This window comes from Amphiura filiformis, chromosome 5 (assembly GCF_039555335.1).
Source record: "Amphiura filiformis chromosome 5, Afil_fr2py, whole genome shotgun sequence".
Taxonomy (NCBI): domain Eukaryota; kingdom Metazoa; phylum Echinodermata; class Ophiuroidea; order Amphilepidida; family Amphiuridae; genus Amphiura; species Amphiura filiformis.
In genome coordinates, this window is record NC_092632.1 from 25,577,700 (window position 1) to 25,591,770 (window position 14,071).

Consider the following 14,071-nt stretch of genomic DNA (forward strand, 5'->3'; position numbering starts at 1 on the left):
GGCACTTCAATGCTGTCAACAGTTCTGATTTTAGAATCTGTCAGTTTATACCGGTAATCGCGAAAGCCCGAGTTAAAAATCTTGGGGAAGCTAACAAACAGAGGGAGTAGGCCTACCGTAAAATGGGGGTAACTTCGGTCAGGCGGGGTAACTTTGGTCGGTCAAATGTATTTTTTTAAATGGTCATGATCTTTTACCAAAAGTGAGCATTTTTTAAATATTTTTTTCAGAAAAATAAAAATCAATATTTGTGAGCAAGAATGTGTGCTTGATTAATTTTGCAAGGGGTCAAATGTCACAAAAAACAACAACTTGCCCATATAGGCCTACAACGAAGATCAACTTTGATTTTTTGAATTTTTTTTTCTTCATGGAGTGTAATACTCTGACCAAAGTTGCCCCAAATGCGGGGTAACTTTGGTCAGGCTATTTTTAACCCCTAGGACACCCTTACAAAATTATTAAAGAATCTTTTTCAACTTCAAGGTAGGCCTATAGAAGGGCACCCTAAATAGATAATTAGAAATATTATTGGTTTTGTTTGGAAGCAGTGGTTTAAAAACTCTGAAAAGTGCCCAAAGTTACCCCCATTTTACGGTACAGTGACTAAAAAGATCAGATGCGAAAATCGATCAATTGTGCACAAATTAATTAAATCAGAGTTTTAAGAGTAGGCCCCTATGCACAATAGCTCACAATGGGCAAGTGGACGGAGAAGTCTACCCTGAAGGCTGAAGCAATGTGCACCCGGAGCATTAAAATATAGTGCTCCTGGATCAATATGCGTTGACGATAACTCAATCAATGATGCCGCGGCCGGATTAAAAAGGTCACGTGATTTGCTTGACGACAATATGGCCGATGGTAAGATGGAATTTTACTCGTAAATAAAATGTTTTTTTAGCATTCATGCATTGATATTGATCATGTAAATATATATAAATTCATGGCAAACCATTTTGTTTTTAATATCATACTTGTGCGGACTTGGTCCAGGGTTTTGAAGTTAGCCTAGATGCTTAAGCTTTCATACGTAAAATATCATTCGGAAATTTACTGAGCGTGCGATCATGTTGATAATTGTATCGCACGTACTTGTTCCAGTTATGACTGACAGCTCGACAAAGTGCAGTGCATGATGCTGGTGGGCAGTTGCAGCCAACATGACCAACTTCACTTAGTACAGGGAGATACGTTTTTTTATTATTTTGGGTGGATCACCGTATAAATAGGCATTTTTTACATTGTCATTGAAAATACATGTAACCCATGACGTCCACCACGCAATTGAATAGCAGCCCAATACTCATACTGCACGGGTTCGCTAGATCGCTGGTTAGGCTAATGAAAGTTGATCCCCAGTTTCCCGTTACATAGTTTTTCATGACTGGGTAGGTGACTGTTTCATTATTCATTATTCATTATTTTCAAACTTTCGTTATCGGTGCAAAGTTAATTACGGAATGCTATGTTTTGAGGCCCAAATAAAATAATAAAGTATAGTTAGTAATGACCATGCTTCACTTCAAAACAAATTTTAATTAAGCACATCTTCTTTGGAATCTTCAAATTAACCTATAGGTTGTGCAACATATGAAAGCACCAGAAGTCCATGATAGTCTTTGGAGAACCACTTTTCCATATAAATACATGGTGTCTGTGTGTTCTATTGCACACTACTTTTTACAAACCAAACTTACTCTCCACTAGCACATCTTTGGAAGCAATATTTATACGGAAATTAGTTTGTCTACTTGCACAAACTGGAGGTTGCAGGTAAAAATCATCACAGGGTGCACGTGTTAATAATAAAACAACCATGCAAGAAATTGACAAATAAATCATTTTATTTATAAGTTTATTTTATTAAATACATAAATATTTGTAAGAAAAGCAGAATAAATTTGACTTCAAATTTTGTTTATTTTATTTATTTTGATGTTGTCTATATATAGCGCGCTACATAGTGCACAGTAGAAATGCTTTCATATTTGTTCATACGCTGGTTCCCGCGAACTTGGCTGCCTCTCTTTGTGTTCGGTCTATCCATTTATACTAAAATGCAGCAAACCTTTTACGAGCGCGACTACCGTGATGTTGCAAATTCGGCGCTAACAACGCGTACGGCGCACAGTTCATTCATAAATTTCCACTCAGCAACAATATATCGCCTTAGCAGCCAATCAGAGACAAGTGCGTACAGCGCAGTATATCTGTGATGTATCCTTACAATCTGGCGCTCGTCTAAGGTTTTCTGCATTTTAGTATAGTGGTAGGAGAAACTTAGATGCAGGGAATTCCTAGTCTCCAGTAAATGCGCCCTACGATATCGCCATTTTACCACGTAGTTTAACCCAGCGTTTGCAAAGACTATTCGGGCCGGTCAGGGTCGGCGTAAAAGTGCTTAAAATACGTGTCGGACGTGAAAGATGACATTAAAAATATCCTTTTTTTCTTAAAAACTTGAAAAATCTGAAATAATGAAATAATGAAATAGTTGATCGGCATTTTTTTTCTGACCGGAGTCGGGTAACGGGAAACTGGGAGTCAACTTTCATTAGCCTTACCAGTTGCTCTCGTCTATAATCGGCAATCGCGGAACCTAAAAAACATGGTGCACATATCCTGATCGGGAATTGACGCAAATTTTACGGTAAAAAAGCAGTCATACCTAGCTGATCAAATTCAAATTGAGAAAATATTCTAGGTATGACTTGTTGTACTAAACTTAACTGACATGACAGCAGTGACAGTGCAGCATTGCATGATAAGTGTAAATGCAGTGTCACTCATAATCGTGTAATCATGCCAAAATATTTGGTTTTAAACTTAACATTCATTAGGACGTGTACCGTACGCTGTGCACGCGTGATTGGTTGAGTCTGAGAGCCAGGCATAAACAACATTTATGCCCGGTGTCCCGGATGTGAGATCGTCGGGTAGGGAAAATGAAGGAAAGTCATGTTTTTTAACAATGTTACTGGTAAAATTTTGTTATTATTAATTTGATGAAATAAGAATCGCAAAATGATCTGGTATGTATGAACGATTTTCAAATATTTTTGTTATTTTTCCTATTTGCTTCCTTACTTTCTTTCTAAAATTGTTGTAATGAAAAGACATGTTTAGAAGTTCTTGGTTATCATTTATAAACACATTGCAAACACTTTCTTAGGGCTTTGGGGAAATAACAAAAATATTAGGGGGCCTCCCAGATTTTATGATGTGTTGACAAACACTCTACAATTGCAATTTTATACAGAAATGAATGGTAAAAAAATAAGGACCTCCCTCACCGATTTTAGAAAAAGTCCGGATGATATACATGTTATTTTTTTTTTTACTTGGCCTTACTTGAAGACTCATACCGTATTTAGTTCAAATAAACGCCCCGGGCGTTACATTTTCCCAAGGGGGGGGGGCGTTTATTAGAGGTCATTTTTAGCACGACAATTCCTGTTAAGTAAGCTTAAAAGTCACGCTAAAATGACAAACTATGAACTTTTGACACTGACTTAATTGGTTCACTTCCGGGTTTAATGCTGATTTTCGCCATTTATTGCTGCTATTATTGACCATGTGAGCAACTTGGTAAACTTACTACACAAGATAGCATGGAAATATCGGAATTTTTGAAACATCTTGGTTGAAAAAAGTGGTGGGTGGCGTTTATTTGAGGGGGGCGACTATTTGACGAAATAAGGTATATCAAAAAATTTGTCATAAAAAAAATTATAATGTTATTCGCGAATTTAAAAAAAAAAATCAAAATTATTTGATATCATCAGGACATTCTTCGCATTCGGAATGTAATTCGATATGTCTGATGTGCTCTCATGTCTGATGTGCTCTCAAAAAATACTGTCCAAACTCTCATACCAGAGCCCTTCAGTAGAGAAATTACATTTTCATGTAAAATTTCAGCTTAAAACCACTTGCAGGCTATGTACCGTAGCACATCTAATGATCTATTGTACCGGTACTTAAAAAACAAAAGTGCAAAAAACTGAATTTTGATGATTTTCTGAATTTGAGCAAATCACTGAATGGCAGGCCTCGAAATAAGCCAGAATTTCTGAGGGCCATTTGGGCCCTTGATCACTAATTTTTGTGGCCCCGAATTAACAAGGTGGTGTACTGTGCAATCCCAGACACACACAATATTGCAGATTTTATGTGAAAAAACAGATGTTATTACACCTACTTTAACATCATAAAGTTCTATCAAATATCATTTAAAGGGGTACTACACCCTGCCCAATTTTGTGCCTATTTTTGCATTTTCTCAAAAATTATAGCGCATTGGTGACAAGTAAGATATTGTATAATTATAGGGGCAAGGACTACAACTACTGCACTGGAAATTTTATTTCAGCACAGACAACAGTTGTGGAGTTACAGTCAAAAAACTTTCCTTGAGTTGCTGAATTTTCAGTGCAGTAGTTGTAGTCTTTGCCCCTATAAATATACATATCTTACCTGTCACCATTGTGCTATAATTTTTGAGAAAAATGCAAAAAAAACCTAAAATAGGCACAGATTTGGCCAAGGGTGTAGTACCCCCTTAAGAGGTCTTGAATTTGTTTCAATTCTCCTGAAATGTGAATTTAGAATGCGATATAGTCGGGCACCGTAATTAATCGTTAGTGTTGCATCATGATTCATGACTGCTTAATTCTGCAGTAAGCATACTACCGTAAGTGATGTATCTTTTGCGGGCCCTCACTGATTTTCAGAGGCTGAGGACCCTTGGACCCTCCTTATTTCGAGCCCTGCTGAATGGGCCTTTAAGGACCAGCTCTTGAATCACAAACATTTGAAAGGCTGATCAATGTTAAGTGAGGTGTTATTTTTGAATTGGAATGAAGGATGCCAAGTATACTTGCCTCTTTAAATAACAACTACTCAAATACTACTACTCAAATACTAACTAACCTTTCTCTGTTTTATCTCTCCCATTTTTCAGTTGAACAGACGCCTCAACCAGTAGCAGCAGTAGAACCCAATTTAGCTGCACAAACAGAAACAGCTGTAAGTGAAATATTCCGATTGATCCTTAGTTCCAAGTTCAAAACAGAAATCGGATATAGGTATTACTATATTGTAGGGCTAGGCCTATGATGTAGGTGTACTGTATTGTTTGTTATAAACGCTCCCCCTCTAATAAACACCCCTCAGTCCAATATTTCCGTGAAAAAAATGACAAAAATGCAATCATTTCCATGTCATATCGTGTGGGTACCGAGTAAGCTTTTAAAACTTGCATCAGTCATATCAATCATGCAGTGACAATCACTAAATTGCATGGACAAAACCTATGACTCCAACTTCCATCCATTTCATTGCCTAATTACAGGAGCACCATCGGGAAATTGAACCAGATTTTAGAGTTTTTTTCATTTTAACAATTCACTTCCAATAAAACGCCCCCCCCCCTTTTTTGGAATAATGCAACGTTTATTACAAACAATACGGTAAGTAACTGTTCTTAAATTGTGACCTTAGAGGCTGTTGGTGTTTTTTCTTCTGTTTGTTTTCCAAAGTCTGCAAACAATTTGTAAATATATTTTAAGAGTAAATGGGGAGATATAGTGACCAATACAGTTGTTACAGAATAGACCTAAAACTTATCTCTGGTATATCAGACATATTACATGTACTTGTGAAAGTATTTGACATTGGAGGTAGCGAAATGAACCGGTGAGAGTTCATTTTAGCTGTCTGTACCCATGTACAGAGGTCTACTACAGTTTACTTAAAATATACTAATCATATGTTTTCAATTGGAATATTATTCATTATTTGTTAGGTAAAACTTCATATTGCATTTACACCTTCCCAAGGTTTTGTATTATTTGCTTATAACCATATCTCAATGTTTTTATAACTCTTTACAAGAATAATAATATCAGACTTTTGTCAAAACCCTGTTCTTCTCACAATCGAATCAAGAATATGACAAGGGAATCCTGTTGACCGGTGTAACTGTAATTACATGATTTCTGGTACATTTCATAGTATTCTGTTGAAACTTGATATTTGATTCAGCATGTGATTGTCCTGAATAATGTCTTTTTCTTTTCACCTTTTTGTAGCCTGCAACAACAGAATCCCCACACATAGAACATGGATTGACAGAAAACATCCAGAGGATTGCAGCAAGTGAGAAAATTGAAGTTGAGAAGGCTGGGAGACCCATAGTTGATTTGCAATCACTGACAACAAGAGCCTACTTGGATCAGACAGTTGTACCAATTCTACTCCAGGGGATGTCAGCTTTAGCTAAGGAAAGGTAAGGGAATAGATACATGTATGATTTGAAATTACTTGGTACTCTAGGTTGGTAAACATGAGTAAGATTTCATTTTTCCCTAGATAAGTCCTTTTCAGAAGCTGAGCTTTCGGAACTCTAGCAAGTGCTATCTTTTTGATGGCACTCGCTAGAGTTCTGAAAGCTTAGCCCTCCGAAAAGGACTTCCCTTAGATTAAATATTACTCAGACCTCAATGATCTTATATATTATGCACATTGCACAACTAGTTTGTTAGAGCTAATCCCAGATTAAATGATAATAATACAAAACTGATGCAGAACAAAAACTTAGTTGCAAATTGAAATTTGCTTTTACTAGATGCCTATTTATAAATTTACTTCTGTGGTATCATATAATGCAGTCCATTCACTAAGATCTCCAAATAGAAAGCATGAAATTCAATGCCATTTCTTGTCCTTTGTTTACATGTGCAAATAGTTTTGACTAGTTAGTTTTGCTAAAATGTTCAAAAAGGAAGATTTGCTTGTTTGGCAGGACATAGATTTGACCATTTAAAAGTAGACATTTTTAATTGTGGTATTTGATGCTGTACCTCTCCTTTACAAAAAATACTGTGCAAAGGTGGGTGACCGACCCCTTTTGCTTCATTACCAAATCTTCATGTTCAAAACTGTCCAGCAGTTCAACTAAGGACTTTCTTTTTGTGTGGCATACAGGCATATTAAGAATATTAAGAATCTTAAGAATGCATCGAGTTGAACATTCTTGTTTGGAATGGTGAATCCTTGTTGTTCTAATAAGTGATATTAGTGCAAGGGTCTGTAGATTCAAGACAATTTTCAACTGTCAAAGGTGATGGAAAGACATCTCGGATTTTCGGTGTATCCATAGTATAAGATATTCATGAGTTGGACTAGTGTAAAGACTCCATTGATGAATTAAGCAGCTTATGGAACAAAGCTGAATTATTATAGTCCTCAATAGAAGATTTCTGTGCTAGGCTCATTCCATGCAGTTTTACACAAAGGATAAGCCAACATTTTATGTCTGTAAGGCAAGCTGTACAGCTAACTTATATAAAACCATCTATATTATGCCTCAATGAAATCCAAAGCATTTCTTTTCAACACTGGTTAAATCTTTCAAATGTTTTTGTGTTCTTTGTTTTTTTTGCAGACCACCTAATCCAATTGAGTACCTGGCAGCTTACCTATTGAAAAACAAAGACCAGTTTGAAGACTAAAGAGTTGAACAGGATGTCAAGCTTCAAGAGGACTGGAGAGAGGGGGGAGGGAGGGAGAAACAAACACTTGTCAATAACAGTTGACTTTGCCTCACTTTTACAGGGTTTCTATGGTACTTGATTCAGTGGCTGGGATTATGACAAATACTTTCTATACATTTTAAACTTGATGTGGATTTTTTACGGAGAATTTATGTATGTTTAATAAGAGTCTGTTGTGGTGTCCCGAGTGACTATAGACACTCAAGAAAGTGAGGAAGTAAATCAAATACCTTCACAAACAAGCTTTGTACATTGCTTTTGTTATGTTTTTGATACTGTTCTTGCTCTACCACATTTCATGAACTTGCCTACTTATAGATTTTGTTTTGTACAATATATTACACCAATAAATGAAATCAGTATATTATTTAACCGATAATATTAAATTTCTTGACACTGTAGATACCAGTGCATGAAATGCGTTATCCGTAATGTAAAGCAGACAGTATTGTGAACATTTACAAAGATAGATGCTTTTATTTTAGATATTGTTTGTGTGTTGTCTTTACTTCAAAACTTGAGTTAATCAAAGGAGTTTAATTTATAAGACATGCTTATCAGCGATATTTCATATAGTTTATATGACTCTTAACAGAGTAGTCATTGTGTAGATCACTTTATGCATGTGGATATGCCTATTGTTGCAATTTTTGTGTTTTGTGACTGTTTGTGAACAATCAATCTATTATGTCAAGTCTTAACAGATAATTTTATTAGTTTGCTATTGTATAATGTAGATACATGTAGTTTGTAGTCAGTTGGCAGCTTTTTATAAGGCTTGCAACATTTGACAGTATGAAGTGTATTCACTTGCAATAAATTCATGATGAAATTGAAACAGAATTCCTTTGGTGGTTCTTCCGTGTGTTTGTACTATATATCCAAATCACTGGGCTTGATTTCATAAAGAATGGTATCAATGGGTTGTTCCCGTTAAAAGCCACACACCAATGGAAGACAAGACCTTAATCTTCCACAAAGGGAGTGTGAATTTCAATTAGGGTTATCTGAATGGATGATTTCATTTGAAATATACACCCCCTGTGTAGGATATTAAGAGGTCATGTCTTCTGTAGGGGGTGTATGGATTTCAAGTGGAATAGCGCAATGGTAAATAAAGTAGATATTCTTGAATTAGTTGAGGTTTTGTCAATTAACAGCCCTGGAGTACAAGTTTTCTCACTTCATACCAACGGTGAATGTTAAAAATGAATTCTAATGATAGCTTCCTATGATGAATTGTAGCATCATTATCATCATATTTAAATAAAAGGACTGTGAAGCAGACCTGTAAGGCGACTTCAAGCTTCTGTGATCTTGGGACATTGATGCTTCATGATCACTGTTTGTTGATAAAATCTCAAATAATATGTGACATGATCAAGTGGAATGAGTCCCATGTAGGCCCTGGTCGAAAATGAGTTTTACATATGTTTCTATAGAGGACATTTAGAGCTTTCTGAAACTGAAAACTGCATGTTGATACGACTTTTCTTTGCAAAGTAACATCAATTTGTCAATCACTGAAAAAAATATAAACAGAATTTTAACACTTTCTTTGCCAATATCTCAAATTCAATATTAGCGACATTAGACTCATTTCTCTTGATCGTGTCACATATGCATTGGGGCATTTGACTTGTTGCTAGGCTTGTAATGCATTGATTTAGATGCATTTTCACAACAGGGTCTGGGGTACTTGAAATTTGACTGCATTTTCCGGTGGTTTGCTGAATGTACATTGTATGCAAGACTAGTAAAATGCACACCACTGGAAAGGGCATCAAATTCATCCCTTTCTCTGTGATAGTCATGGGATTTGTACTGTTAAGTAAACTTAGTTGAAAGTTACCTGAAACGACCATAATAAAAAAAAAATCCCAACTTCCTGCTACTATGACTATCATAGAAAAGGATTTTCAATTTGCGTACTCTTGTGAAGACCACAGCAGCGCTACACAGCGCCACCTGACACAGAGAGAGAGAGAGTTCATATCAGGACTTTTCCTTGGGATGTAATACCTTTCACAGGGCTTGGCAAGAAAAAAAATTGATCCCTTCCCACACTGCTGAATAGTAACTAAGCAGGTGGTGATTTTCATACCATTTTAACAATTAGCCCTGCTTATTTAAATATGAGCATGGGAACACAATCATCTATGCTTTGTTATGGTAGTGACCACAGATCCAGGATGTGTGGTGGTGACATAGGTGTGTATTTCACTGGTAACAATAATGAGCACTAACAATGGGCATCAACTTAATAATAGTAATAGCACCAATATCGTTATCAAATTCTAAGTGAAACAAAGTGTTTAAGTCAATAAATTGAATCGGCAACAACACACAAATAACAGTCACACAGCTTTCATGATAATGTCACAGCTTTATGCATTATTGTCTTTTTAATATTTCTAAATATGCCACTTTTAGCATAATAAACTATTTACAAAGTACATCACATACAATGTTTTAACATTTCATCAGATATTCATGAGATACCAAAGTGGGAACGGTTATTAATGGTGACACGGACACATTTAAAGTTTAATCTTAAAGATATATAACTTCCTCAAAACTACAGTAGATTTGTGAAAAGTAATATTATGCATAATATAGAAGATTGACAAGATTTCATTCTTCTGATAGGAGTCCAACTTTGTTAACATACATTTTATTCAATTGATCAAGAATCGCAAAACTGGATGATACAGTTTCCAGGTACATTTTCTGTAATTGTTGTTCTTAGGTTCTTGTTGCGCTTTTTGTTTTTGCTTTAAATGAAACTCTATAAATATACATGTACTCAAGTATCTCAAAACATGTTACCGATCACAATCATTGTCTTAGCTAGGATTTATCAAGTGCCCAGAGATGCCACCAAGTCCACTCAGAAAGTCTGAAACCCTGAAATTTAGAATAAAGTCTCAAAACGGGCTTAAAATATATATGAGCAAAAATTTTGACTTCATGAAAGTAGGAATTCCGACAAAAGTGGCATCTCTGAGTGCCTGTCATTTTCACCAAAATTGCTTGTCCAAAATAATTGATCCTGAAAATATAATTATAAGCCAAACCTCTGCACCTTAAGTTCAAGATTTTTTAGTCTTGTCTTGTTTTGGTTTGAGCATTCAAGCATTATGTTTAGAATTTAAGAATGTCACAGGCATTCATGTTGCCTGTCTCACAGCAAACTGCCTATCCAACACGACAGGTGGACGGGTGGCTAGCTATTAATGGTTACAATGTCTTGGGCAAGCAGAGGAATGAATGCACAATGCAGAGTCAGCCCAGATGAACATCACAATACCATGTAATGCCATGGTATCTAAGCTGATACTCGATGCAGACTGAGGATCTGCAGGTACCAAAGAGGTTATGGTAAAGTCACACTTGGCCATATTTGTGTCCTAGCAAACACAACTGGCATATAGGGTATAAAACGTTTAAATAACATTCAAAAAGATTTGTCAAAACTTGCTGCAAAACATTCCAACATATAATTTGAGGTGTTAACAAAACAGTTTGCCTAAAACATTTTACAATAAAATTTTCACAACACTTCAAAATTAATGTTGTATGTTGTTGCAGTGGGTTTTTTCCCATATCATCGGAGTAACCAATTATCAAAACTGAGCTTTAAAATCTCTTGGCAATTTTAAGCCGCCTCCCCTTTAGCCCGCCAGGCCTATTTGTAACCAATCAAAATAGCTCTTAGTACTAGCAGTACTGTAGTATTCCGGAATCTCTAACATAACCTCTTTACCAGCAATGACAGGTACAGACCTGCTGTGCAAGAATGGCTGGGCCTTGACAAAAGATATCGCCAAGTTTTTCCAGGAGTCTTCATTGTATATTAATTCCTGTTTGAATGTGCTTTGCTTTGCAAAATGAAATTCCTATGGCTTGCATGACTATCCCAGAAGCTCTATTGGATAAAACTTTTTTCACCCTTGCCTTGGATACCTCAACCATAGACAAACTATCCAATTTTTAAGCAAATTATTCAATGACAAAAATTTCCAAACCCAACACAATCAAATATTTGACTTGAACCATTTCAGAATTTGGGAGTAGCACTTTCAATTTGAACTGGGATGTTCATTTCCATAAAAATTAGGAGGGACAAATTACGATCTTGATATTTGATGAAAGACTAAGAGCATTATAGTGGGTTTACAATTTTGCACCCTAATATTTCTTCAGATATCATTTCTTACCTGTGGTTTCAAAATCACTCCCTTCTCTGCCCAGCCAAATTCACTCAGTTGGCCAAGTACACCAGATGTATCATACCCAAATTCCAGCCTCGCTTAATGAGTTAGTATTTCATAGGTTTGTGGTTAGAACCCGTCCATGTTACATAGCATTGTAATTTCATATAAGTGTACATCCATATCAAAGCTGCTAAATGTGTCTCTTTTTACATACTAGTAATAGCTAGGAATAAATACCAGACTAATTTCAAGCAGAGGACACTTGAAATCATCCACAAGTTACTTGGTTTAGGAATAAAGAGAACATTCCAGATTACACTGACCTAGGGAGGATTTGAAAAGACTTCCACTTGAGATGAGTATTCCAAGCTATTATACAAAAAGAGACACATGTAGCAGCTGACAAGTGCAGACTTTTAATATGTACACATATTGCCTGGAACAGGGATATCTAAATATAATTATCAATTGATATTGTCATAACAATCTCTTATAATGTCACATGTATACAGACATTTAAATTAAATCTATGGTTTGTCATTCACAACCTCCAACTTTAAGCAGAGGCGTGCCCAAACACCGTAAATTCAGATGGGGTTTTGCCCTGGGCTAAAATACATCCAAAATAGACCGATTTGTCATGTTTTTGGTGCAGATCCAAGGGGCTTGCCTGATGCCACCCACCTGTTAAAATGTAGTTTTGGCCAATCTCACCTTTCTTTTTAATTTTCAAATGTGAATTTCACATCTCTATCAGGCAACATTTCACTAATCTTCTCTTCATGAGGGGCCTAATTGGACTTCTTGCTTTCTCAATTCCTCTAGTAGGGTGTTATCCGAATTACACATAGTTTTCCCATACCATAAATCTGCATCACCCAATGTTTAATATTATGGCCAAAGATTTTATACCCAAAGATTACCGACTCAAAATCCACCATCTGTTTGTCACTCACAGAGGCCACTTAATGTATCCAACATTTGCTGGCAAGAGCTCGCAATCGTGTGACATTCAACCATGGCAGTTGGTACACTTTGATTCTACCTCATTGACTGTGGCTCATAACACATGCCTAAAAAACACCAGTGCTTGGGAAACTATATACATACCTGTCAGTAAACAGCCACTGACTCCAACAGAATTTGCCTAGTGAAAGTATGAGAACTGATATTAATGTGTGATTGCTTGAAACAATCACTGACATTTATTATCATCTTAAATCTGCATTTTATGCATAGTTCAAAATAATAATATGTTTGAGGTAGCATTACCACTCAATACAAGCAGCACAAAACTGACATGCAAGAAAATATCAAAAATAATTTGAATAGCAAGAAGTACAACTAGTTTAACTAGTACAGTAGCAGCATTCAAAAATATCTTTTTCTTCATGATTTGAAAGTCGTTTTTGAGGACGTGCTCAGCCTTCTCGGCATATTAAATTAATGTTCCTCACTCCCAGCAGCAAATAGCTGATAGTGGATAGATGAGTCAATCAGTTAAATTACCAAAATTTCTTCTCAAAATTTTCAATCATTGTAAAAGACAACAATATTATCATAACGTAAATAAAGGGATTTTCAGAGATTTATATGACAATTTTATCATATCTTCCCTAATGCCTATTCATAAATCATGCAAATAGCACACCATAGTGTAAATTTCCATCTGCTATGCATGCTGAATTGACAGCCTCACTCGTGAGATAAAAAAAATGAATCATCTTCATTTTGATGCCAGACTTATTAGATTGCTTTCATTTGTGCCATTTGTTTGCTTCGGTAGCATATTTATGCTTGTTCAAAAATGCAAATTTTTGTGGAATTTGAAGAGGTTTTGGTTCAGTTAATCACAGATAATCCCGTTACCTCAAATGGAACTTAGGAACTCATACAAATATTGCACTTGGGAGTTCAACAGGTATTGTAGTCTGCTTTCTACCTCAGGAATCATAAAACTCACTGGAATGTAAATGTTGATTATTTTGGTTTCATAGTATGATTCCATCCGTCTAGCAGCCTCTAATATAGAGGAAAAGAATATCGGTTACAAGACCAATGTCCATGAATTTGAGAATTTCCCCTCATTTTGTAAAGGTCTGAAATTTTGAACTGAATTGACCCATCCAGCCCACATCAAGTTTTTGCATATTCTTAGTACCATTTTGTGTCATCTTTTTATCCTTGGTGTAATTTGTACCTTTTCCATTGGAGACACAAATTACTTACTCTCAAAATGTCTAAAATGTGAATTTCCATTTGAAATGAAAAGTTCATTTTGTGGATTCAGTGCAA

At 35.8% G+C, this 14,071-nt stretch overlaps 1 protein-coding gene across 1 annotated transcript; it reads left to right on the forward strand.

Moving 5' to 3' along the window:
- The first annotated feature begins 778 nt into the window (after positions 1 to 778).
- LOC140152858 (protein dpy-30 homolog) lies at positions 779 to 8,402 on the forward strand. Its single transcript, XM_072175383.1, has 4 exons — positions 779 to 864; positions 4,967 to 5,031; positions 6,096 to 6,292; positions 7,451 to 8,402. The coding sequence occupies exons 1-4, from the start codon at positions 855 to 857 to the stop codon at positions 7,515 to 7,517; spliced, it is 339 nt and encodes a 112-aa protein (XP_072031484.1). The 5' UTR covers positions 779 to 854; the 3' UTR covers positions 7,518 to 8,402.
- Positions 8,403 to 14,071: the final 5,669 nt, after the last annotated feature.

What these genes read in the sequence shown, in the direction of transcription:
- LOC140152858 (XM_072175383.1), top strand. An exon ending in CTGCACAAACAGAAACAGCT is followed by an intron (nt 5,032 to 6,095) that starts GTAAGTGAAATA and finishes ACCTTTTTGTAG; the next exon opens with CCTGCAACAACAGAATCCCC. An exon ending in TCAGCTTTAGCTAAGGAAAG is followed by an intron (nt 6,293 to 7,450) that starts GTAAGGGAATAG and finishes TTTTTTTTGCAG; the next exon opens with ACCACCTAATCCAATTGAGT.